Genomic DNA, 24697 nt, shown 5'->3' on the forward strand with positions numbered 1-24697 from the left:
GATAGGAAGCCATGGCTAATGCCTTCCAGGTACAAAGGAATGTCGGGGGCCAGGGGGGAGGGCAAAATATGGGAAGAAGAAGAAACAATGTATCCAAGCAACGTAACAGTGGACACACACTGCCTCTGGGTTGGTGAGCACGTGGGGGTGCTGGGTGGTGTGGCACGGCCAGCATGAGCGCAGAAACTCCACACACCCCTGCCCCATACTTCGCCCAATCACCTCTCCATTTGGCTATTCCTGAGTAGCACCTTTTATGATAAACCAATAAATGAACACAATCAACATTGAAAAAAGCACATTCTTCACATTCAGAACCTAAATATTCATCTGGATGACTTTCCTCCATTGGAAATTTTACATGGCACTCCAATGACTCGATACTTTTCGTAACAGCACCTGGAATGTCACGGGAACTCAAAAATCTCTTCAATAAATAAATACCCTCTCCCTGCAAAAAACAGGGGGAGTGTATATATAATTTTTTAAATATATATATAAACACACACATGTATATTTTATTAGAAAGTTTAAAATATAGAAATTTAAGTTTACTGATATATATATTTTATTAGAAAGTTTAAAATATAAAAATTTAAAAGTTTAATGATATTTATAGATTTTATTAGAAAGTTTAAAATAAATATTAAACTTTTAAACTGTCTAATAAAAATGTCTTTGCATCCCCAGTGGTTAGGGGTATGAGCTAAGACTAAAGATGCTATAAAAGGGCATCAGAACATGATTCTTCTGTCTTTATTTTTTTTTCCTGAGACAGAGTCTGAATCTGTCGCCCAGGCTACAGTGTGATGGCACATTGTGGATCACTGCAACCTCTACCTCCCGAGTTCAAGCGATTCTCCTGCCTCACCCTCCCGAGTAGCTGGGACTACAGGCATGCACCATCATGTCTGGCTAATTTTTTTTTTTTTTTTTTTTTTTTGTATTTTTAGCAGAGATGGGGTTTCACCATGTTGGTTAGGCTGGTCTCCAACTCCTGACCTCAAACAATCTGCCTGCCTCAGCCTCCCAAAGGGCTGGGATTACAGGCGTGAGCCATCGCACCTGGCCCTGTCTTTAATTTTAAAAAACAGCAATCATGGGGGAAGCCCTCATAAGACCACAATCTTATAATCCCCGTTAAGCCCCATTAACAGCAATCAGACTCCCTGAGTTGGCATCATTTCTTGTCTCTCCAAAGCACAAATTCCTGAAGAGAAAGGACACTGGGAAAAGTGGCCAACTGGCCCCATGTGACAGAAGGGCTGGGCCAGGCTGGGGGCCAGAATATGGGGAAGCAATAGATTTTGTGGGGCGTCCCGAATCTAGGGCTACGTCTAGAAGGGACCTGGGAACTCTTCCCCAACAAAATATTCATGTCCAAAAATATGCCTGTGGGTATTTCACCCATCAACTGAATTCTATATCAGAGCAAAAGAGTGCACGGTTCACAGCGCGTGGTGCGGTACGGGAGCATCGCTCCTCCAGTCCAGCTGTGAGTCCGTGATGAACGTGAACATGCACTTTGTTGTTCTCAAAGTTATCCCGACCCTCTAGGCTCATTAGACAATTAGAAAAATATGGGTCGGCTGGGCACAGTGGATCACACCTGTAATCCTAGCACTCCGGGAAGCCAAGGTGGGCGGATCACCTGAGATCAGGAGCTCAAGACCAGCCTGGCCAACATGGTGAGACCCCATCTCTACTGAAAATACAAAAATTAGCTGGGCATGGTGGTGTGCATCTGTAATCCCAGCTACTCAAGAGGCTGAGGCAGGAGAATCACTTGAACCCGGGAGGCAGAGGTTGCAGTGAGCTGAGATCACACCACTACGCTCCACTCCAGCCTGGGTGACAGAGTAAGACTCCATCTCAGCAAAAAAAAAAAGAAAAAAGAAAAAAAAAAAGAAAAATATGGGTCATACCCACTGTTTTAAGGGATAGTTTTGAAAGATAATATAATATTTTTCTTATTGAATTAAGAAACAATCCATGGGGGCAGAATTTAATCTAATTGAGTGATTAAAAATAACACAAATTGCTCAAGGGCTGAGGTGGGTATATCATTTCACTGTGGAGCAAAGCACTCTAAAATTGTTACTTTACCAATCTCATAACAATTAGCATTCAATAAAGGTTGTAGAAGAAACACACGGCACACGTAGAGCCATATGCCCAATACAGCACACGGGAAAGGTCAGGCAGCACGACCAGGAGAATCCCAGGTCCCCTTTTCATTTGAGGTTCCACCAGAACTCTGTTGCACAGATCACCACTACCATGAAGACTGTTTTTATCTGGCGCAGGCTCTTTGTTACCCGGAGATCTGTATTGTGCTAATACTTCCTACAATAGGTTTTAAATTAAGTCAAGCTAGTTCTCTTTGGTAGCAAACATAAACACAACACAAGAACATTATTTACATATCCGGGGACCTGATCAGCAGCTGTTTACTTGGCAGCTACAGTAAAGTGTTAAGGAACAGCAAGCTGATTTCCAGAGATTCTTTGAAATCAAACTTTCTGTTGGTGCTACTGTTTGCCAAGAAAATGTTTCCTTAATCCTTTTACCATCAAAAACCACCATATGCTGAGCTATGGAGACATAACCACTTTCTGGAGACTCTCAGAATGTTCCACCGTCTTCTCAGAATACTTAAGAAAAAGCAGCTTGCCAATATAAAAATTCTACTTTGTCCTGCACAAAAATAAACCACAAATGCAAGAATTTTCAAGGATAACTGAGACAACTCTAGAAGTGCTTTTGGGAGCTGTTATCACACTCCTAGGAGCAAAAGTAGGTGAAGGAAAGATAAAACTCCACAAAAAGGTATACAGTAAGTCCTCACTTAATGTAGTCAGTAAGTTCTTAGAAACTGCAACTTTATGCAAAATGACATATAATGAAACCAATTGTCTTCCTCATCAACATTATAGTGAAATGATGTTGAACAGAATACATTAGTTGGGGACCTGCTGTACATCGTGTCACTTAAAAGTCACAGTTTCCAAGAACCTATCAACAACATGCAGTGAGGACTTAGTTATGAAGTGTGGTAGGTTATAATCGAAACTAATGAAAAACAGGAACAAAGCAGGGAATTTCTAAACTCCCTACATTTTTACATAACTGCAAAATGACCCATCAATTCTGGCCCCAAATAGCAAGGTAAAACTTTCATTACAAGAAAGCTGACAAAATCATTAATTCAAGATATTGGCCAGGTGTGTGGCTCATGCCTGTAATCCCAGCACTGTGGGAAGCTGAGGTGGGCAGATCACTTGAGGTCAGGAATTTAAGACCAGTCTGGCCAACACGGTGAAACCCCATCTCTACCAAAAAATACAAAAATTAGCCAGGTGTGGTGGCAGGTGCCTGTAGTCCCAGCTACTCAGGAGGCTGAGGCAGGAGAATCGCTTGACCTGGGAGGTGGAGGTTGCAGTGAGCCGAGATTGGCATGCTGCACCTCCAGCCGGGGATGGGAGAGCAACACTGTCTCAAGAAAAAAAAAAAAGGCATGGAGCAGTGGCTCACACCTGTAATCCCAGCACTTTGGGAAGCCGAGGCGGGTGGATTACCCGAGGTCAAGTGTTCAAGACCAGCCTGAAAGCCAACATGAAACCCATCTCTGCTAAAATACAAAATTAGCCGGGTGTGTGGTGGTGCATGCCTGTAATCCCAGCAACGCGGGAGGCTGAGGCAGGAGAATCACTTGAACCTGGGAGGTGGAGGTTGCAGTGAGCCGAGATCGTGCCACTGCACTCCAGCCTGGGCAACAGTGAGACTCTGTCTCAAAAGAAGAAAAAAAGAACACATTGCATTGTTCAGCACCCCTATCAGTGGCTTGCTGGAACATCTATCTGGCAATCAATGACTCCTAGATTTCTGTCCAAAAGCCCCCAACCACTGTCAGCCACACAACTGAGAAGCAGCACACCCCCACCTCCATATCCTCAGAGGCCTTACCTTTCACCAGGACCTTGGGAACTTTTGTGTGGCTGGCGCAGAAGGCACTGTAGAGCTTGAAGCGGTCAGCATAATACAGGAACGATCCCCCCAGAGAGAACAGCACTTTCTGGATTTGATGAGAAAAGGCAGAATTGGTTTGTTTCCTTCCTCCACTGGAAATACCAGCAGGTTATGGCAGGGAGCTCACATCTGCCTGGCTCACCCCACCAATCAACACCTTCCGTGCCTGTCAGAGCCTTTCTTTGTTATCAAAGGCCCTAAAATTGCCCATTACAAAGTATGTGCACGTACAGGGTTGTGTACAAGGTGTTGGACTTTGTCTTCTTAGTATTTACAAGGGAGATGTCCCTAGTTTTCCAGGTCTGTGTCTTTTAATAACCTATCTAGGCTGTTTGAATGTTGATGAGAAAGTATATATTTTGGAAAAATCAGAAATCTCAATTCTCTCATTAGCTCCTGCTGGCAAACTAAATAAAGGCAGGAAATGCTCATATCCCCTGCTCCCGAAGTAGAACACGTTCCTCTGATCGCTATCTTCATGCCTTCCAAAACCACCCTCTCCTCTACTGGCTAAGAACATAAGCAATATTAAAAGAAGAAACACGCTCAACTATGGAAATCAGTATCATCTCCCCAGCCTGTCTGCCCTGTCCCAGTAGTTCACAACTGGGTAGAGGCCTTCTCATTAAGATTTTACTATGCCTGACAGGATACTTTGCATCCCACATACTATATATACATATATATATATGTATCTCCTCAGAAAAACATCTGCGAGTTTCACACTGAAAGAGTCTTGTTCAGAGAGGCCTTATTTAGTTTATCGAGGCTTAGAATTAAAAGGCAGACTTCAAGCAAAGAAATAAGGTTTTGAATTTGAGTAACAAACTAGGTTCCCCAAAATGCAATTTATCTAATGAACACTGACAGTCTGTCCATGACAAAAAAAAAAAAAAGTTTATTTTAAACCATACGTAATTGGTCATTAGAGGCCTCACTTCTCTTCTTGCATGTTCTCCTTTTTCTCCTTTACTTTCCAAGTCCTCCCCAAATCTCTACCCTAGTGTGGAGGGTGTCAGCAGGAGTACCCTGGGTACGGCCGTCGGACTTTGAGAGGGACAGTTATCCTTGGAGCCTGATATGGTTTGGCTGTGTCCTCAACCAAATCTCACCTTGAAGTGTAGCTCCTATAGTCCCCATATGTTGTGGGAAGTAACTGAATAATGGAGGCAGGTTTTTCCTGTGCTGTTCCCATGATAGCGAATAAGTCTCATGAGATCTGATGGTTTTTATAAAGGGCAGTTCCCTTGCACACGCTCTCTTGCCTGCCACCATGTAAGACGTGACTTTGCTCCTCCTGAGGCCTCCCCAGCCATGTGGAACTGTGAATCCATTAAACCTCTTTTTCTTTACAAATTACTCAGTCTCAGGTATTTCTTCATAGCAATGTGAAAATTAACTAATACAGAGTCATACTCAAGAATTAAGCTAAAAAAACAGTTGTGGAAGAAAGTATGCTAAATGTAACCCCTCCCTTTAGCCATCCTAAAGCCATTCATTTGTTTAACTTAATATTTACCAAGTGTCTATTTACCCTACCGTAACTACAGATAAAACATTAACGTATTCTCTTATTCCTCCTGCCTTATGATTTTCAGGGAACACAGTGCACACAAGTATGAGGGGTTTATACACAAAGACTGCACTTCCCCAATGTTTCTGTTCTGCAGGACTTAAGAACGCTTCTCACAGGCTGATGTACATTGCAAATTTCCAAATGAAAATTTTTATCAAAACTTATTTAACATCAGAACTAATTATTTCCTTCTGATACTACCTGAGACTAATGCTCTATGCAACTCAGTTTGAAGATTTTAACAAGTTTTTCTTTTTTGTTTTTTGTCAAATATACAATGAGGAATTTTTTTTTTAGTTTCTTTTTTGAGATGGAGTCTCGCTCTGTCGCCCAGGCTGGAGTGCAGTGGCCGGATCTCAGCTCACTGCAAGCTCCGCCTCCCGGGTTTACGCCATTCTCCTGCCTCAGCCTCCCGAGTAGCTGGGACTACAGGCCCCCGCCACCAAGCCCGGCTAATTTTTTGCATTTTTTAGTAGAGACGGAGTTTCACTGTGTTAGCCAGGATGGTCTGGATCTCCTGACCTCGTGATCCGCCCGCCTCCGCCTCCCAAAGTGCTGGGATTACAGGTGTGAGCCACCGCGCCCGGCCAACAATGATAATTTTTAAAAGGGCAGCAATTGTGGAAATCGACAGCAGTAGGTTTGGGAGCAAACAGCGACTGTGTGGAAACCAACTCAGAGAGCCCGGAGAGAATCCCGCAGGTAGGCACGCTCAGTGCCCATCAGCCATCTCGCCTTACAGATGGAATGGAGACAATCAGATTGTGCTGTAAGCAGCCAAGTGAAGGTCTATGAAGAGGGTCCCGTTTACGTGGAATTGAGAAGAGTGACTGTTGAGTATAGAAGTACAGGTTTGGTATCCTTGATCCAAAATGCTTGGGACCAGAAGTATTTCAGATTTCATATTTTTTCAGATTTGGGAATATCTGCATTATATTTACTGGTTGAGCATCAAAAATTGAAAATCCAGAATGCTCCAATGGCCATTTCCTTTGAGCATCATGTGGGTACTCAAAAAGTTGCTGATACAGCAGTTCAGATTGCAGATTTTCAGATTTGAGAAGCTCCACCTGTAGCTAAAAGAAGCAACGTACCAGCCCCTCCCTAGAATAACACTGATCTCAGTACACTCAAGTTCATATCAAAGTTCTGGTACCCAAAGTCTCCTTCTTGTGAATCCTTTTAGTGATGAACTGGACCCAAACTCAAAGAACCAGTCCCACAGCAAAAGACTTACTAATGAATATTAGCTACGTTAGGTTAAAACAATATTTTAAAGTACATCTATATCCATTTTTTAACCAACCCTGGCCTCCAGAATACATCCATTTTTATTAAGCAGCTTTTTTGTTTATCTAACTACCGGGCCACATCACATGTTCTACTGTGCAAATTATTAATTTACTAATTTAGAAAACATATCACTACAAGGAACCTAACTGTATTTCAAATGAAGAGTATTAACCACCAAGAAGCAATTTTTGAATACAAAAATGAACTATATGGAGTATTCAGGGTGAAAGATATATTGTGCCTACAACTTTCTCTTAAATGGTTTAGGAAGAAAACACTTTATATGTACACATAGACACACCATACATGCATAACATACACACATGCACATATAGATACACATGCGCATAGGAGACAGGGAGGGGAAGAAAGAATAAAGCAAATGTAGCCCAATGTTACCATTTGGGGAATCTAGATGAAGGGTATTCAGGAATTCTTTGCACTATTCTTGTAACTTTTCTGTAAGTCTGAAATTATATCCAAACAAAAATGAACACCTATAATATATACATATATATTCACATACTTATGTGTGTATGTAATTCTTAGTAGCTCCTGTTGCACAGAGGCAATGTAAAGAAATAACACACACACACACAAACATATATTGAGGTAGAGTATCGAGGTGAGGCAGTCTTTACCTCAGCTCCGAAACTTGTATCCTAACATTACACAGCTAGATTTCTGCAAGTATTAGAAGACAGGCAAAGAGTATGGGGGCCTATACATACATGAACAACTGATTCTTAACACAAATGCAAAAGATATTGAGTGGAAAAAGGATCAAACGATAGTCACTGCAACAAACAGGATGAGAAAAATTGGATATTCATACACACACAAGTTAACTTTGATTCCTACATTAAACCATAACAAATTTCTTCAAATAGATCAGAAGTCTAAATGTAAAACTATGAAACTTCTAAGAGAAAACTACAAAACTTCTAAGAGAAAACACAGGAAAAAATCTTGATGATCCTCGTTTAGGCAAAGATTTCATAGATAAGACACCAAAAGTGTGATTCAAAAAGGGAAAATGTAAAAAACTGTACTTCATCAAAATTAAAAACTTCTGCTCTGTGAAGGGCACTGTCAAGAGAATGAAAAGATGGGCCTCAAACACAACAAAATTTACAAATCATGTATCTGATAAAGGACTTATATTCAGGATATACAAAGAACTCTCAAAACTCAGTATAAGTAAACAAATAACCCAGTAAAATAAGCAAATTATTTGAACAAACACTTCACCAAGGTGGATACACCGAGGGCAAAAAACAAGCACATAAAAGAAGATGCTCATCATCGTAAGTCATTAGGGAAATTAAAATTAGAACCATAATGAGGTGCTACCACACACCTGTTAGAATGGCTAAAAAAGGGACCGGGACCTCAGCAGAACAATGAGGAGGAACAGATGGAGGGAGCTGCAATGGTATAACCACTCTGTAGTTCAGCAGTTTCTTAAAAAGTTACACATACCCTTACCATATGACCCACCCATTCCCTTCCTGGGTACTTAAGAGAAATGAGAGCACATATCCATACTAAAACTTGTACACCAATGTTCACAGCAGCTTTATTTGTAATTACCAAAAACTGGAAACAACCCAAATGCCCAAGAAAGGTGAGTGGATAACAAAGTGTGGTCTATCCATTCAATGGAAGACAACGCAGCAATGAAAAGGAATGAGCTCTTGATACACACAGCAATATGGACGGATCTCAGTAAAACTACGCTGAGTGGAAGGAGCCCCCCCCCCAAAAAAAACGGGTACTTGGTATGGGATTCCACCAATATAAAATTCCAGAATGCAAACGTTATTTATAATAACAGGGAGCCGGGGTAGAGTGGGAGGGCAGTAAGAAGCAGGAGAGAAAAACCACAAAACGGCAGGACAAGACTTTTAGGAGTAATGATTATGTGCATTGTCCTGATTGTGGCGATGGTTTCATAGGGGGGCGTGTGTGTGAATTCATCAAATTCCACACTAAACATATGCGGCATATTCTACTGCACAATTATACCTTAATCTGTTTGTTAAAGCACATGAGGGTGACATGTAAGCCAACACATGAAGCAGTGTGCTTTGTTAATTGGAGATGCAACACAGGAAATCTGCAATAAAAGAAAGCCAAGCAGGGGAGAGGAAATAAGCAGCCTTGCTAAGGCACTAGTCATAAATCCTCATTAGGCTGCAAGGACACTGTGTGCTGGAAGATTGTCTTCCTCCTGGATAATTATAAGCATTTCCATTAAGCAAAGTTTCCCAGAACAAGGTAAATTAATGTGTCTACTGGGTGACCAGAAGTGCCTTTTTTTTTTTTTTTTTTTTAAAAGACAGAGTCTTGTTCTTGTCCCCCAGACTAGACTGCAGTGCTGCAATCTCGGCTCACTGCAACCTCTGCATCCCGGGTTCAAGAGATTCTCCTGCCTCAGCCTCCTGAGTAGCTGGGATTACAGGCACCCGCCACCATCCCCAGCTAATTTTTGTACTTTTAGTAGAGATGGGATTTTGCCATGTTGGCCAGGCTGGTCTCGAACTCCTGACCTCGGGTGATTCGCCTGCCTTGGCCTCCCAAAGTGCCAGGATTACAGGCGTGACCTACCGTGTCCAGCCAGGAATGCTTATTCTAATTCACTAACAGCTAAAGCACTAAAGGCCCCCCGCATAAACCAAACAAAAGGTGAAGGTTGGAACTTCGCACGTAAAAGCCAGCAGCTGCACCAGTTTAATGCAAATTGATGGCCTTGGTCTTCCCTTAGCCAGACCAGCAAGACACACTCTGTTCTCCTCTCAGACACCCTTAAGGAACGGACGCCACTGTGGCCCTCCAAGGAAGACGTCAACATGATCAGGGGATTCAACTTGTGCCACATTATGGCCCTGACGCCAGACGCAGCTTTGCACTACTTACCTTAAATTGGTCGACCTTCTCAAGCTTTTCCAAATCAGGTACCAGTCTCACTCCATCTTCTAGAGTTTTAAGGAATTCTACTTGAAACTCCACCATTTCCGTTAAATTTCCAAAAAGCACATCAAGCTAGAAATGAAACAGAATTTAATCCACCTCATATCTCATTAGTCTTCCTAAACTTTATTTATATCTGATTACAAGGTTTTCCCATCAATTCTTATCAATTAAGAGAATAATCCCACTAGAGAGCGGGGCGGTTTTTCACTCTCCACGAGCACGCCAAAGCTTAGCAGGCAATAATTTCACCTCCTTACTACAATTACATAAATTTAAATTGTTTTCAGTGTTACACGTGTCCCCATTTTCCCTTTTTACCAACAAGTCAAACCACGGTATGATATTCACAAAGTTGAAACCATTTCCACAATACCTCATCTTGGGTGAGAAAAGTTTCTTTTTGAAGAGGCTTTAGGTATCTCTCCATGAGACAGTTTAAATCCTAAGAAATGAAAAGAGACCTCATTAGCATATGTTAACGTCTATAAAAGGATCTAGAAGAGAACAAACAGATCATGTCCTGAAGGCTAACATTAGAGACTTCAGGTCAGTAAGGTCCATTTCAAGCAGGAGTTTCTGTCAATATTTTAGGCTTCGAGGACTACAATACGGTCTCCGTTGCAACTTCCTCAACTGTAGCACCAAAGCAGGCATACACAATACGTCAAGGAATGAGTGTGGCTGTGTTCTCATCAAACTTTATTTGCGAAAACAGGCAGCGGGCTGGATTTGACCCGAGGGCCGTCGTTTGCTAACCTCTGATTTAAAGACTAAAACACAGATACTTAAACAGATCACCCTGCTTTCTCATGGGGAATGTGACCAGGTGTCAAAACAAGTGATAACACAAAGACAACAGACCTGACACTCTTCTGGCTAGACTCTAATTAGATTAGGAAGATCATACCATCAACTTTTTAAAAAATTAAATTTAGCTTTCTTATTAGGTCAAACACACACACACACACACACACACACATAAATGAACTGCTCTAAGAATTGCTAGGCTTCCTTAAAAATCACAAGGAGGCGGCCGGGCTGCTCACGCCTGTAATCCCAGCACTTTAGGAGGCCGAGGCGGGTGGATCGCGAGGTCAGGAGATCGAGCCCATCCTGGCTAACACGGTGAAACCCCGTTTCTACTAAAAATACAAAAAAATTAACCAGGCGTGGTGGCGGGCGCCTGTAGTCCCAGCTACTCAGGAGGCTGAGGCAGGAGAATGGCATGAACCTGGGAGGCGGAGCTTGCAATGAGCCCAGATCCCGCCACTGCACTCCAGCCTGGGCAACAGAGCGAGACTCCGTCTTTTAAAAAAAAAAAAAAAAAAAAAAAAAAAAAATCACAAGGAGGCTGGGCGTGGTAGCTCTCATGTCTATAATCCCAGCACTTTGGGAAGCCAAGGTGGGAGGATCACTTGAGCCCATGAGTTCGAAACCAGTGTGGGCAACATGGTGAAACTCCCTGTCTACAAAAAATAGAAAACGGGACTGGGCATGGTGGTGTGCACCTGTGGTCTCAGCTCCTCAGGAGGCTGAGCGGGGAGGATCACTTGAGCCCAGGAGGTCAAGGCTGCAATGAGCTATGATCACACCACTGTACTCCAGCCTGGCCAACAGAGTGAGACTATCTTAAAAAAACACAACAACTCAAAACAAGCTTTTAACATTCAGAGTAAAGGCAAAATTCCAGGAGAACCCAAGACACTCTTCATGACCACAGTTTGACTCAGCTGTTAGTGAAAACCAGCAAAACAGACTTCTCCTTTACGAGGCAGAGGGAGGGGAGGGGAAGAAACATACCTTCACATAGGTGCGCTCTGTCTCCAGAAGCTCGCAGATCACCTTACGCAGCTTATCCGCATCCGAGAGTTGTCTCATGGTCGCCAGCTGAGGCCCCGTGGAGTCCTGAGGAGATGGGCTCTGGTCAGAGGGGTTCATCTCATGCAAACTGCGGCAAAATGCAGCCACCTGTTCTGTACTCTTCAGAGCACAGCGGGGAAGGGAAGGCAGAGGTCATTATCCCTCATTAGACGCACCTGACACCTGGACCGCCTAGATGTGTTCTTCCTGGTTAATGAAATGTCACATATGAATGTTGCCTTGTGTTTCCACAAATTGCTCCACATTTAGGAGAACTTCTTGAATGCTCAAAACAACCAGGATAACAATTGCTACCATACACTAATCACTTACCACACGCCTACGCCGGTCTGATGCATTTCACCTGCTCACACAGGAAGGACAACGGAAGCCCAGAAGGGTTAAGTAACTCATCCAAGATGATGCAGTACATAAGTGGCAGAGCTGGGATTTGAACCAGGCAATCTGGTTCCAAAGCCTATGGATCTCAACCACTCCCCAAGCCAGAAGTTGATAAATCAGGAGACATAAAACTTAGCTGCATTTCACCCAAGGTACAAGCCTAATTAATTATCAGACTCCCAGTTCAGTACACAATCTACTTTGCAATGTTGCAAAGATGATTTTACAAGCTAAGGTTCTTCCTGTTAAAAATGGACACTGAGTCAACTTTCTAGATTAAGAAAGATACCCGTACTTTAAAAAAATTTTCTCCCTCTCCACCTTCTCCAAAGGCAAAAAGATACCACTCCCCTTTAAGAATAAGGGAATTAGCCCTAAAATGGGCCTCAACGGGAGATCCCAGTCTCCACACCTACCGGGGATGAATCAGGTGCAGACCATAAAGGTTGCACATATTTTGTCATCCATTTGAAATCTAGGATTCCAGGATTCTAAAATTCCAACTTTTGCAGTTACACAAACAGTTCTCCAAAGCATGGGCTACTGTAAAAACCCATGAGACCAGTAGTTCTCCACTTTGGCTGCTTATGAGAATCACCTAGAGGGCTTTTCAACATTCCAATGCCCGTGAACACCAGAGATCAATTTCATCAGAATCTTTGGCATGGGATATGCAGATATCAGTATTTTTTAAAGCTCTCCGTGTAATTGCTCTAGAGGCTATGCAGTAGCACAAAATTTCATTCACTAAAACTTGTTCCAATGCACCACTCAATGAATGTTTGATGGACATTTTCTTTCTTTTGTTTTTGGAGACAGAGTCTGGCTTTGTCGCCCAGGCTGGAGTGCAGAGGCATGGTCTCGGCTCACTGCAACCTCTGCCTTCTGGGTTCACGCCATTCTCCTGCCTCAGCCTCCCGAGGAGCTGGGACTACAGGCGCCTGCCACCACGCCTGGCTAAATTTTTGTATTTTTAATAGAGACAGAGTTTCACCATGTTAGCCAGGATGGTCTGGACCTCCTGACCTCGTGATCCACCCGCCTCGGCCTCCCCAGGTGCTGGGATTACAGGCGTGAGCCACCGTGCCTGGCCCCAGAAATTTTCTTGAAGCGAGTGGCTGCCCTTCTTACACTTCTCTCTCTGCTTCTGTTGTCTAATTCAACTCTAGGCACAAAGTATTTCCAGTAAATCCCGGTGCAAATAAATAATAACTTCTTCTCTCACCCATCTACCCGGCAAGAACATGAGAATATCCTCCCAAAAACAACAGTTGGTGCACAGAGCTGAAAGTCAAGGCTGGTGTTTTGTGTAAGGCAGAAAAGCTAAAATCAAGCGTATGCCATGGAGCAGTTTTAAACACAGAGGAAGGCAGCTAACATTGAAGAGCCTTTCCCTCATTGGCATATCCAAAAGGGAAGGAAGTCTGGAATAAAGATGAGGCAAGGACAGGGAAAATCAGAACCTACCAAGAATGCATTAGCCGCAGTGGCACGACAGGACAGAGGAGAGCCAGGACCCACATCCACATAATTATTATGCTAATTCTCTTACAATCACCACAGCTTATTCGTTGCTAGCACTAACCCTGGTCTTATGTGCCAGAAGGTGTCAGTCACCTCTCAGTGGCACTATCCAGTGTTTTCTGTAGAAATGCATGTTTCTGACACAAACAATTTTCCCTTAGGTGACCGACTGGAAAAATTGACCAAAATGGGCTGAGCTGTATGGTATGTAAATTATATCTCAACAGGGCTGTTAAAAAAGAAAAACTATGTGTTTTTGATCAAAGCTTGTTTCAGTAGAAATAAACTAAACAATTTTATTTAGTTATGCTAGAATTTCACTAACTCAAAATCATCATTAAATAATACAGTCAAATAGGGCTTCGTCTTAAAAATTACATAGGAACAAATACATCCATTTTAGCAAAAATCTTCATGTGTCTTTTAGATGATCCACTGATAACTGTAATAGAAAACTCATTATAACATAGTCATAATAAGAAAGAAAGCAAACCCTTGACAAAATAAAAATCCATGGACAGACAGTGGTAACAGCTGACAACTAACTGTTCCCTGCCCTTATCTTATCCCAAACTCTCCATGGTTGCTTTGATTTGGTACCTGGCAAAGGCACCTAACACAACAAATGTATAATTGGCACCTCTCTTTATACCATGCTTTTCTAAAGGTTCCAACTGTAACCACAGCTGTCTGTTTTTCACAGAATTAATGGGAAAGCTACTGCTCATAGCAAATACATCCTTCACTGCAGTCTAATACAGTGAGTCCTTACTTCACGTGGTTTATAGGTTCTTGGAAATTGACTTTAAATGGCATAAAGAAACCATTTTTACCGTAGGCTAATTGATACAAACAAGTTAAGTTCCTATAGCACATTTCTGGTCACACAAAAAATCACCACACTTCTAAATAAAGACCAAAAGACTCTGAATATTAAACACTGAAATAAATGTAAGCTAGATACACATTTAAGTAAGATAAATAAAAACAAGTTAAGAGAACTATTTACCCAACTGCTGGTGAACTGGTGAGTGATAGTGGTCACAGCAGTAATGTGTTAAGTCAAGCAATAAATGTTTGCAAAGCAAAAATTTTAAGGAGCACCTCCTACCACCATGCAGTTCAAAGACTAGCAAGAACAACTTTGGCAGGATCTCTGAATACTTTTGTACTGCATAGTTTACTGCTATGCATTTGTATGATTGTATAGTTTACAAATTTTTATTTTATAATGATTTGTATTCATTTATTCACTCATTTTCCAACCTACTTATTCCAGCTCAGGATCATGGGTGACTGGAGCCTATCTTGACAGCTCAGGGTGCAAGGCAGAAACCAAGCCTGAATAGAATGCCATTCCATCACGGGGTGCACACACACAAACACACACACACACACTCAGGGATCACTGAGACATGCCAATTCATCCCACGTGCCCGTTTTTGGGACGTGAGAGCAAACTCAGTACCCAGAGAAAACCCATGAAGACCTGGATTGAACATGCAAATTCCACATAGACAGTGGTCCTGGTCAGAAATCAATTTTTTTCACAAAAACGTTATAATGAAATGATGTTGAACAAAACGTTATCTGAGGACCTGCCATAGAGGCACAGCACACCTTCTATCATTTAGGCAAACTGCCCGTGTGAAATCCGTGATTCACAAAAGGCAAAACGTTACAAACATGGGGATCTGACACATATCAAAGGCAGGAAATCCAAAAGACAAAGGAACCTAACATATTCCTTTGTGCTTCCAATTCACACCTCATCAATGGGTTCTCATTCCATCTGTTCTACCATAAATACTTGGAGAATTCCATTTTTAAGAGTGTGAACAGGGTTTCTGACTTGGTCTACGTAAAGTTTACCACTTCTGAGGTTTGGCATCCTTACTTTGAAGCAGGCGTGTGGGGTGAGCTCAGGTTAATAGGATGCAGGCTAGGGCTTCAGTGCTCTAAATCCAGCTGTCTCCTACCCCAACCTCACCCTCAGACAACAAGAGCTAAGTTCTGGATTATATTAGGAAACACCTTTAGCATCTCAGGGGACAGCTAAAATTCTCTTGGGTCCTCTTTGGACATTTCACAGCCTTAAATATCTCTTCTTTATATACAACCTAAGCCTAGGATAGACTTAGCTGAGTGGTCTCTCAAGTTGAGTAAGAGGCAAAGCGGTTTCCCCACTGGCAACCCTATTTAAGACTCAAGGCACCAACCCTCAGGTGCAGCACAAGGAACTGAGTCCAAATGGATGTAATCTCTTTACTGTCAACTGCATGTTATTTGAATAAAGAATAAAAAGGTACCATATGCATAATTACAAGTTATAATGCACATACATGTTAAGGGGTGTTATATACAAGGCTCTTAAAATTTGCTTGGAAAAAACTTAAAAGGATGTCATCAAGTTTGAAAATTCTGTTTGATTAAACTAATACCCCCCAAAATTTTTTTGGAAGGAATTATGAAACGCAGGTTTTCTTTAGAACACCTCTAAGCTAGAGATTTTTCCGTACTGTGGGGCTCAGCTTTTAAATCCCCCTCCCTCTTTACTGTGGTCAAACTTCTTTACATCAAATCCATCAGGCCCTTCTCCATGCAGCTTAGCCACGAGGTAGAATGTAGGAGGAGCTGGGTGCAGGGCTTTGCCCCGCTCCCCCACTGAGTGTTAGAGATGGCATCCTAGTCATTCCCACACCAAGCGTGTCGCCACAGGTGCCCAGAAAGGTCGCCTCAATGGGAAGTTCCCAACATGCTCCCAAAAGCCAAGTATCCTGGATGTGGGACAAGCAGCTTAGGGCTCCAGCAAGGGGAAGACAGACCAGGTTTCTCCAGTGGGGCAAATACAAACCTCTCCCCTGCTTGAGGACTGTAATCAGTCACCCTGAAAACCAAAAAAGCACTTACAGGCATTTTGAGAGTTTAAAACTGTTAAAGGGTAGCAGAGCTCTTCCACTGTCAGGACTAAGAATTATCCAACCAACATACAGACAAGGAGAGGACAATGGCAAGAGGAAATGGGCCACTTTACTGAGACCAGCATGATGCTCAATGTTTAGAATGCTGCTTTCCTCCTGTGGAAGATGAAAAGAAAGTACAAAAAGAGGGGGGTAGACTTTTAAGTACACACTATCAACTCAAGCCACCCAGCTGTTTAAGCTCTTCCTGTTATGCAACCACCAAAGGCAATTTCTAACTCTAGATGAGTTCACAGTTCTAAAACTGTTCTTTGAGTCTGACCGATTTAACACATCCCACAGATTTAAAAGGGGCCAGAGTGGCCTAAAATCTTATAGCCTTTACTTAAGCTTTTTTTGGGGACAATGCGCTCCATAATTTCAGAGACCTGATGTACAATGGTAATCCCTAAGGTTCTCAATCACCTTTTCAGTTTCCTGTTGAGCAAACTTCAAAGAAGAAATATCCAAGAAGGAAGAAGGCTTATTTGAGCAAATCAGGTGCACGCGCTGTAGAAGTTTAAGTTTGATTAAATGACACAATGTCTAATAGTCGACAGACTGCGCTATTAATAATAAACTATCAAAAGGTTGAATCTGATTTTGATAAATTATTTCTTGCCATTACCCCACTACACTTCCTTACTGGAGAGTTAACATTTACTGTAAGACTAGACCTGTTCAAATAGGTCAGTTGCCATCAAACCAACAACATGTCCCCTGAGCCAACCCTTCTATATCTATCTCTCTTTCAAGGAAGCAGAAATAAAGTCAAAAACACCTCAAGCCTTATAAAAGGAAACAAATTGAACATCCTATTTCCAGACCTCCCTGCCGATTACTCAGACTGCCCGTTCTGAGGGGGGATGGGAGAGTCTCACCACGCACATAACACAAGACACAATCAAAATCTCAATAACCAAAACAAAGGCAAAAATTGCAACTGACAATTAATTAAACAAAAAAAAAAATGCAGATTACAGCTTTCTGCCATTTAAGTATGAAAGAGTAGAAAAACATAAAGACGCTAGGCAAATTCAACTCCATACCAACTCCGAATCTCCCCACCAAAGGCTACAATACAGACTTTATGAACAAGGGGATCCAGAGGGTAAAAGGACAGAATATGGGGAAATGGGAAAGGTATAATCACTGTCATTTGGATTGAAAAACAACTGAGCTAGAAAGTCATAACATAATCAAACCTAGCCAGATAGGATTCAAACAGCAAAGGCGCTCACCAGATGAAGTGTTCGATATATAGAGTCACCGGACTTGTCATTGTTTTCAATCCTGGGCTTGCGCTTTATTTTCCACAGTGCAGACATCATCAGGACTGTATTCTCATGGTAATTAATTCTACCACCTGACGTGTTCAGCACGGAGACAGAAGTTTCTTAAAATATTCCCAGAGCACCAAACGCCTCCTAGCTCCGAAGAGAGCATCCTCTCATATGGACGTCCCATGCTGGTTTTCCCATGAAAATCTACGGCCACGTCTCAACGCAGCAAGGACAGCGACGGTGCAACCCCAGAGCTGCACTCGTTTCCCACCATTGCCCTCTGGGAAGCTGTCAAAAGGCTAAACTGTGGACCAGAACTCAGGCTTTGATTTCACCTGGCTAAACAACAAAAGTTCCAAAAAGGGAGAGCTGAAACTGGCAAGAAAACAAAGCACTGAATGCCTCCCGGGATGCAAGCGTCTCTGCCCTGCAGTCCGAGATCAGCTGATTGGCCAGCATCCTGCACTGCACAGGAATACTAAACCTGCCTGGCTCCGACGACTTTCAAGGCATTCCACACTGAGTCAGGAGCAGGCAACTAAAAAAAAGTTTGGTGTGTGCGTGTGTGTGTTTTGAACGTTGATAGTTTCACATTGTTCCACTCATGCTTTGTTATAAAAGCAGACATTTCTGAGACAAAAACAATATGGATTAGAAAGAAAAAAAGTCATTCTTAATGGAAATGTCCTGAAAATTATTCTCATACATTTGCTACATGGAAAACAAAATCACAGCTGCCAGGAGGCCTGGAATGCATGACACATGACCGCGCTGCCCTGAAGCTAATTAGCATTCATTTCCAGAAACAAGAGTTTTCAATGAGAAGCAGAGAAAAAAGTAGCCGGCGGTGATGAGGCTTTCTGAGGTTGTCACCCACGGTCACAGGAGAAAGGAGGCGGCTCAGAAACAGAAAGGCTGCTAGACTGTCCCTGCAGTGTGATGTTCCCCCGCCCTTCCCCAGTGGCTGTGACATTCCAGTACCACCACGCTCAACAACAAGCATACAATTATTTACTTGCTCAATTCTAAAAGGCCACACATAGCAAAAACTGCTATTCAATACAAGTGAAAAGCACAGAACTCCAACATGCTTTTTCTTTATCCTGACCAATATTATGCAAAACAGCCCGTTTAGAAAGAAACCAAGAACATTAAACAAAATCAACAGCTCTAACATGTTCAGCTGGAATAAAAAGTGATTATTTGTTTCTGTTTGTTTAGTTATTTACATATTTACATCTCTACACTCAGCCTGGTGCATTCAGACAAGGCTAAATCATGCTTCCAAGTTTAGACAGCTAATGATTTCAAAATTAATTTTCAGTTTATTCTCAAGAAAATTTCACACTTATATAGGAGATGCATCAAAAAATATTTAGCCTTAATCAAGAAACTTAAGGTGTTTGCTTGCTCTAACTTTAAATCATAAAAAGAGACACACAGAAATATTAAGCATTAGGAAAAAATTTAAGTGGTTTATGGCTGTATATATAAATGGCCTACAGCACCACTAATAAATTAATGCCTTCTTTTTATGAAGCCTGGTATTTAACACCAGATGTTAACAGTCTGGACACAAAGTAGTTTTAACATAGCCATTAACAACACAAGACCTGGAGCAAACTGGGCTTGCATCCTGGTTTTGTCATTACAGAGCTGTGTGACCTTCAGCAAGTCGCTTAACCTCTCTGTTCTAGTGCCCTCATCTATAAAATAGGGCAAATAATAGTATCTCTCTCAAGGGTGTTATAAGGCTAAGATGAATTTATATAGAACAGTACTTAACATATACAAGCCCTTAAATAAGTATTACTTCTCATTTATTATTACTAACACACAGTAGAACCCAGTCACCAAGAACTGCTCATTTAAGCTTTTTGTGTTCAAATATCTTAAGTGAGAAATTTAATTGACCAAAGGTTATTTTAGCTAACTAATTTGGGTTGCATAACAAACTTTCAAATAAAGAAGATGAAGTCTGAATCAAAGCAAAACTAGGAAGTATTTCGGACACACAGTGCTCCCCATATCCAACCTAGCAGAATGAAATACCAGCTTATGGCTTGAATGCAGTCTACTGCATGATCTTCAAAAATATTCAAATCACCACCCAAACTTCTTAATCTTTTTTTTTTTTTTTTTTTGAGATGGAGTCCCACTCTGTCTCCCAGGCTGGAGTGCAGTGGCGTGATCTCGGCTCACTGCAACCTCCGTCTCCCAGGTTCAAGCAATTCTCCTGCCTCAGCCTCCCGAGTAGCTTGTCAATAATTTTGAGAAAATTCTGTCCCTTTTTAGAAAGCCCACTAAGAATTTCTACAAGAAAATCTTCGAACAGCACCATCTATTTCTGTATTTGACCCCTTGTGTTCCAGATAAGTTCGAGAGCCTTGTTCTCTGGAAAAAGAACCGTGGAGTTAGAGTGACACATGGGACCAGTCAGCAAAGCCCTGGAGCCTCTTCCGTCCCCTCCAAACCAGACCCTCACATTATACAGGACTCTGTGTATGACCTCATGACTCACTATATTTAACACGGAAACGATCTCTCTCAAAATCCACAAGGAGATGAGAACACTGACTATTACGGTAAAGTAAAAAGGATCCAATCATTTTGGATCCAATACTTTTTAAGTGTTCAGAAATAAATGTTTTAGATACAGGAAAAATTGCTGTTTGCCTAAATCCAGTTAGAAATTGAAAATTAATATTTTTAGTTCCCATAATATAGTAACTTAATAGATACCCTTCAAATTGTCTTACATCAGTATAGAAATATCTGTTTCTCCTGAGGACAACTGACCGACCCCACAAAAGTAAGTGGGTAAAAGAAATGTAAGGATCACCTAAATAAAAAGTAACTTTAAGCAGTTGGTTTTTAAAATTTGCCTTAAAAGGAAACACCTGCATTTCCAATGATCTGCTTTTTAATTAACAACCAACAACATAATGCCTTTCAGTCTATAAATATTAATGTTGCTTTCAAATAATGTTGCTTTTATATTGTGCCCAACTTAAAAAGACACTGAGAATGAAGATCCTACAGTCAGGAAAGAGAAACAAATATGGATAAAAGACACTGAAGAATCAAATATGTGCACACAAGAAAGTCCTACAGAATATACACATACAGAGGGAATCAAAACAGGAAATGTACAAATGTAGGTTTTCAAAATAATAGTTTATGTTTGAAAAGCATTTTTCAGTTATCAATGTGCTTTCTCATATTATTTGACCCACCCAAAAATCCAATCTCCAAGCAAAGGCAAGAATCACCCTAATTTTGCAGATAAGAAAACAAAGGTATAAAGTTACATGATTTGCTTAGGTTAAGTGACTAGTAAGTGTCAAGCAAAAAATTGAGATCGCAGAGGAATGTAAATATCTCAACATTATAGAAAAAGATAAGTATAGAACCATAATCACATGCAATTGCTTTTTGGGGAGGAGGGGGCATGTCTTTGGATTCAGGTAACACAGAGATTTTAAGTTGGGTTGTGTTTTGAAGACTGTGGTGAAAAGAGGCTGCTGACCCATGGAACACTTTATGAAGTGGAATAGACGCAGGATAAATTATGGGCAACGATTTCAGTGTCTTGCACCAAAGAGTCAGAAGAAGAACTTTCTTACTATGTTCAACTAAGGGAAAGTGTATTTGGATTAATTTTAAAATACGGTTTCTTTCCCTTTAACATAAAAGTTGCTCACTTTTAACAAGAGCTGAATGCAGGTGATTCAAAAGGAGTTCATTACAGAAACCCTAAGTAGCAAGAAAGCATAGCTGACTGAATCTCACATACTTTGGATGCTGTTTCATCCTACACAAATGAAGATGTAATAAGGAAATGGCATAAAATTATGGCATTCACTGGGAGCTCCAGCAGCGGTAGAAATTAAAGAAAAGGGATTTTATTGCATTACGAGTAATTTCTGCCCTATATTCTCACATACAGGTTTGTTACCAAGGCTGTAATTTGGATTTCATATCCTGCTATTCAGCAACATCTCAGAAGTAAAAACACTTCATCCATGGAGAGGCCTGGTAACCACCTACAGCTGCGTAGGTGACGTTGTCAGCTGTGATTCTTCAGTGGTTCAAGGCATGGGATGTGAAAATGAAAATCTCTCACCTTGCTGCTATGATCAGTCTCATCTGAGGATTCCAAGTCTGGCCCCTCGGTCTCCTCTGGAGCGGTCTCAGCACTGCTGCCCTGCTCGCTGCAGAGGCTGTGCCCTGTCACATGAAATCAGAAGAAAATGTGGGTCAACATGGATAGTAATTGCTTAAAAGCCAACCCTGTGTGAGGGGGACAAGGAATCCCGCTCATGACGTGTACACATACTGTAAGACCCTCCAAGTACAAGCTCCATCACCTTGGCTCAATCAAATTCAAATGACAGTTGTTACTGTTAGAACTAGTATTATTACTTTATATTTTTCATAATAAATAATAATTGTGGATTGAATGTCTTTGTCTCCCCCCATATAAATTTTTATGTGGAAGACCTACCCCCATTGTAATAGTAGTTAGAAGAGGGATGTCTGGGAAATAATTAAGTTTAGATGAGGTCATAAGGGTGAGGTCCCCATGGATGAGATTAGTGTCCTTGTAAGAAGAGAGAGAAACCAGAGTTCGTTCTCTCTCCACCATGTGATGACATAGTAAGAAGGCAGCTGTCTGTAAGCCAGGAAAAGAGCCCTCATCAGGCAACTGAATTGGTTAGTACCCAGATGATGGGGAATCCCAGGTTCTAAAACCATAAGCAATAAATGACTGTTGCTTAAGCCACTCAATTTACGGTATTTTGTTATAGCAGCCTAAGCTAAGACAATAATAGTTTATAATAAAAGAATACATATATAATATACTAAAAAATTAACTGGTTTTGTTGATTTTACAAGTAGCAAATTGATTAATTAATTCATTAATTACTAAAATAAACAAGCCATACTGAGAACAGTACAACCAAAAAAATGACTGTCCCACATTCATTACCTGAAAAATCCTGCAACATCTGTTTTTGCCAAGTCTGGCAAACTATAAACATCTTATAATACCTGCTCTTCCCATGATATTCTGTGCAAAAGTACAAACAACTTTCCTCCTTTGCTATTTACTGAGTGCCTACCACAGTGGTTCTCTACAGTGGTTCTCCACATTGAGAAGAGAATGTGAGGATCACTTTCCCCTGGGGTGTTTCTCAAACTGACGGAGCATCTGGATCCCCAGGGGAATATGTTAAATGCAGATTCCCATTCAGTAGGCATGGGGTTGGGCCTAAGATTCTGCATGTCTTACCAGCTCCGAATGATACTAATCAAAACTGCAGGTCCATGGGCCACACTTGGAATAGAAAGACTCTAGAACATCAAAAACTTTCTCTAGTTGCAGCTAAGAAGACAGTAGTTTGAGTACCACTGTCCTACAATATGAGGCACTGGATCATGGACTAGAGCACTATCAATATAACCAGACAAGAGAGAAGGAAAGAGAAGAAATGGGAGCAGAAGGAGCCTCTGATGCTTTAGATGAAAGATTCAGTCTGCAAAGTGGCTGCCTTGCTCCAATGACACCATTACAGCCATAAGCTGCTTGGCAACACTTTCTATTCAGGTCCACACTGGCCAGGAAAGTTAGGGAGGAAATGGGCCTCTGAGCAAACCTGGCACCCATGCTGCCTCCTACTGTCCCTTTCTTCTCTGGAATGAAGCACCAACTAAGTGAGTGTACCCTGAATGGCTTAGAGGTTTCTGTCTGTTTCCCCACCTTTTGGCTCTGGCTCTTGGATTTTCTTGTGTTTCTTTTCATTATTCGATCACTCATTACTTGCTCTTAAGGGGGTAGTGGTCAAAGAAGGAAGCTCAGTTAACTTGGCAGATATCATCTATGTCAACTGTTATTGCCAAAGCAAAAGTGCTTGAATATTTTGCACAGGGGCAATGACCTAGGTACAAGTATTCATCCCTGATCTGGAACATCTGACCAGCTCGTCTGGGAACACAATGGCAACAGCACTGAGTGCTCTGATCACAGGAACGACAGCATCCTCAGTGCGACGTCCAGAGCAGCCAGGAGGCACGACGGACATGGGCCCCCTTCACACTGTGGTCTGCAGAATCACAACCTCCTGGAGTTGAACAAGCCACAGACTGTGCAGAGAAATGCTGCAACCCCGCCCATCCCATTGCTCACAATGCCTAGGATAGCTGATGCTCATTAAATAGTGGGAAAGGAAGTAAAAGGATTTTCCTTTGGTTTTGGTTTTGAGACGGAGTTTCACTCTTGTCACTCAGGCTGGAGTGCAGTGGTGCAATCTCAGCTCACTTCAACCTCTGCGTCCTGGGTTCAAGTGATTCTCTTGCCTCAGCCTCCCGAGTAGCTGGGATTACAGGCGCCCACCACCATGTCCAGCTAACTTTTGTATTTTTAGTAGAGACAGGGTTTCACCATGTTGGTAAGGCTGGTCTTGAACTCCTGAATCCGCCCACCTCGGCCTCCCAAAGTGCTGGGATTACAGGCATAAGCTACAGTGCCTGGTTGGATTTTCATTTTTAATAATACTGTGAGAGCCAGGTTTCCTGAAGAGCAAACAAATAAACCTACTTCTACAAAACACTTAGAAATGCTAAATAAAGTAAAACAAATGTCTTTTTTAAACAAAGCTGAGCTCCAAAAACTCTCCAAAGCCCAAATGAAAAAGATAAAGTTGATAAACGAAGGAGAGTAGTGTCCATGCTATGGCAGCCTAAGTATATCCATCAATCCCCAAGCCCTAAAGCAGTGTTTCCCAAAGGGT

General features: G+C 41.8%; 1 protein-coding gene across 8 annotated transcripts in view; it reads right to left on the minus strand.

The window, feature by feature from the left end:
* TIAM1 (TIAM Rac1 associated GEF 1) overlaps positions 1–24697 on the minus strand; it is a 293585-nt gene that overhangs the window by 25086 nt on the left and 243802 nt on the right. For 6 of the 8 annotated variants that reach the window (XM_003895546.4, XM_009202373.4, XM_017956476.3 and 3 more), the window contains 5 exons: positions 22030–22133; positions 11675–11854; positions 10248–10316; positions 9818–9943; positions 3967–4075 (listed from right to left, as the gene is read on the minus strand). In XM_003895546.4, the coding sequence (XP_003895595.2) occupies positions 3967–4075; positions 9818–9943; positions 10248–10316; positions 11675–11854; positions 22030–22133 (588 nt within the window). Of the gene's footprint in view, positions 1–3966; positions 4076–9817; positions 9944–10247; positions 10317–11674; positions 11855–17861; positions 20030–22029; positions 22134–24697 lie in introns of those variants that run through there. The other 2 variants (XM_031665710.1, XM_009202374.3) reach the window with 2 other exon arrangements.

This window comes from Papio anubis, chromosome 4 (assembly GCF_008728515.1).
Source record: "Papio anubis isolate 15944 chromosome 4, Panubis1.0, whole genome shotgun sequence".
Classification (NCBI taxonomy): Eukaryota; Metazoa; Chordata; class Mammalia; order Primates; family Cercopithecidae; genus Papio; species Papio anubis.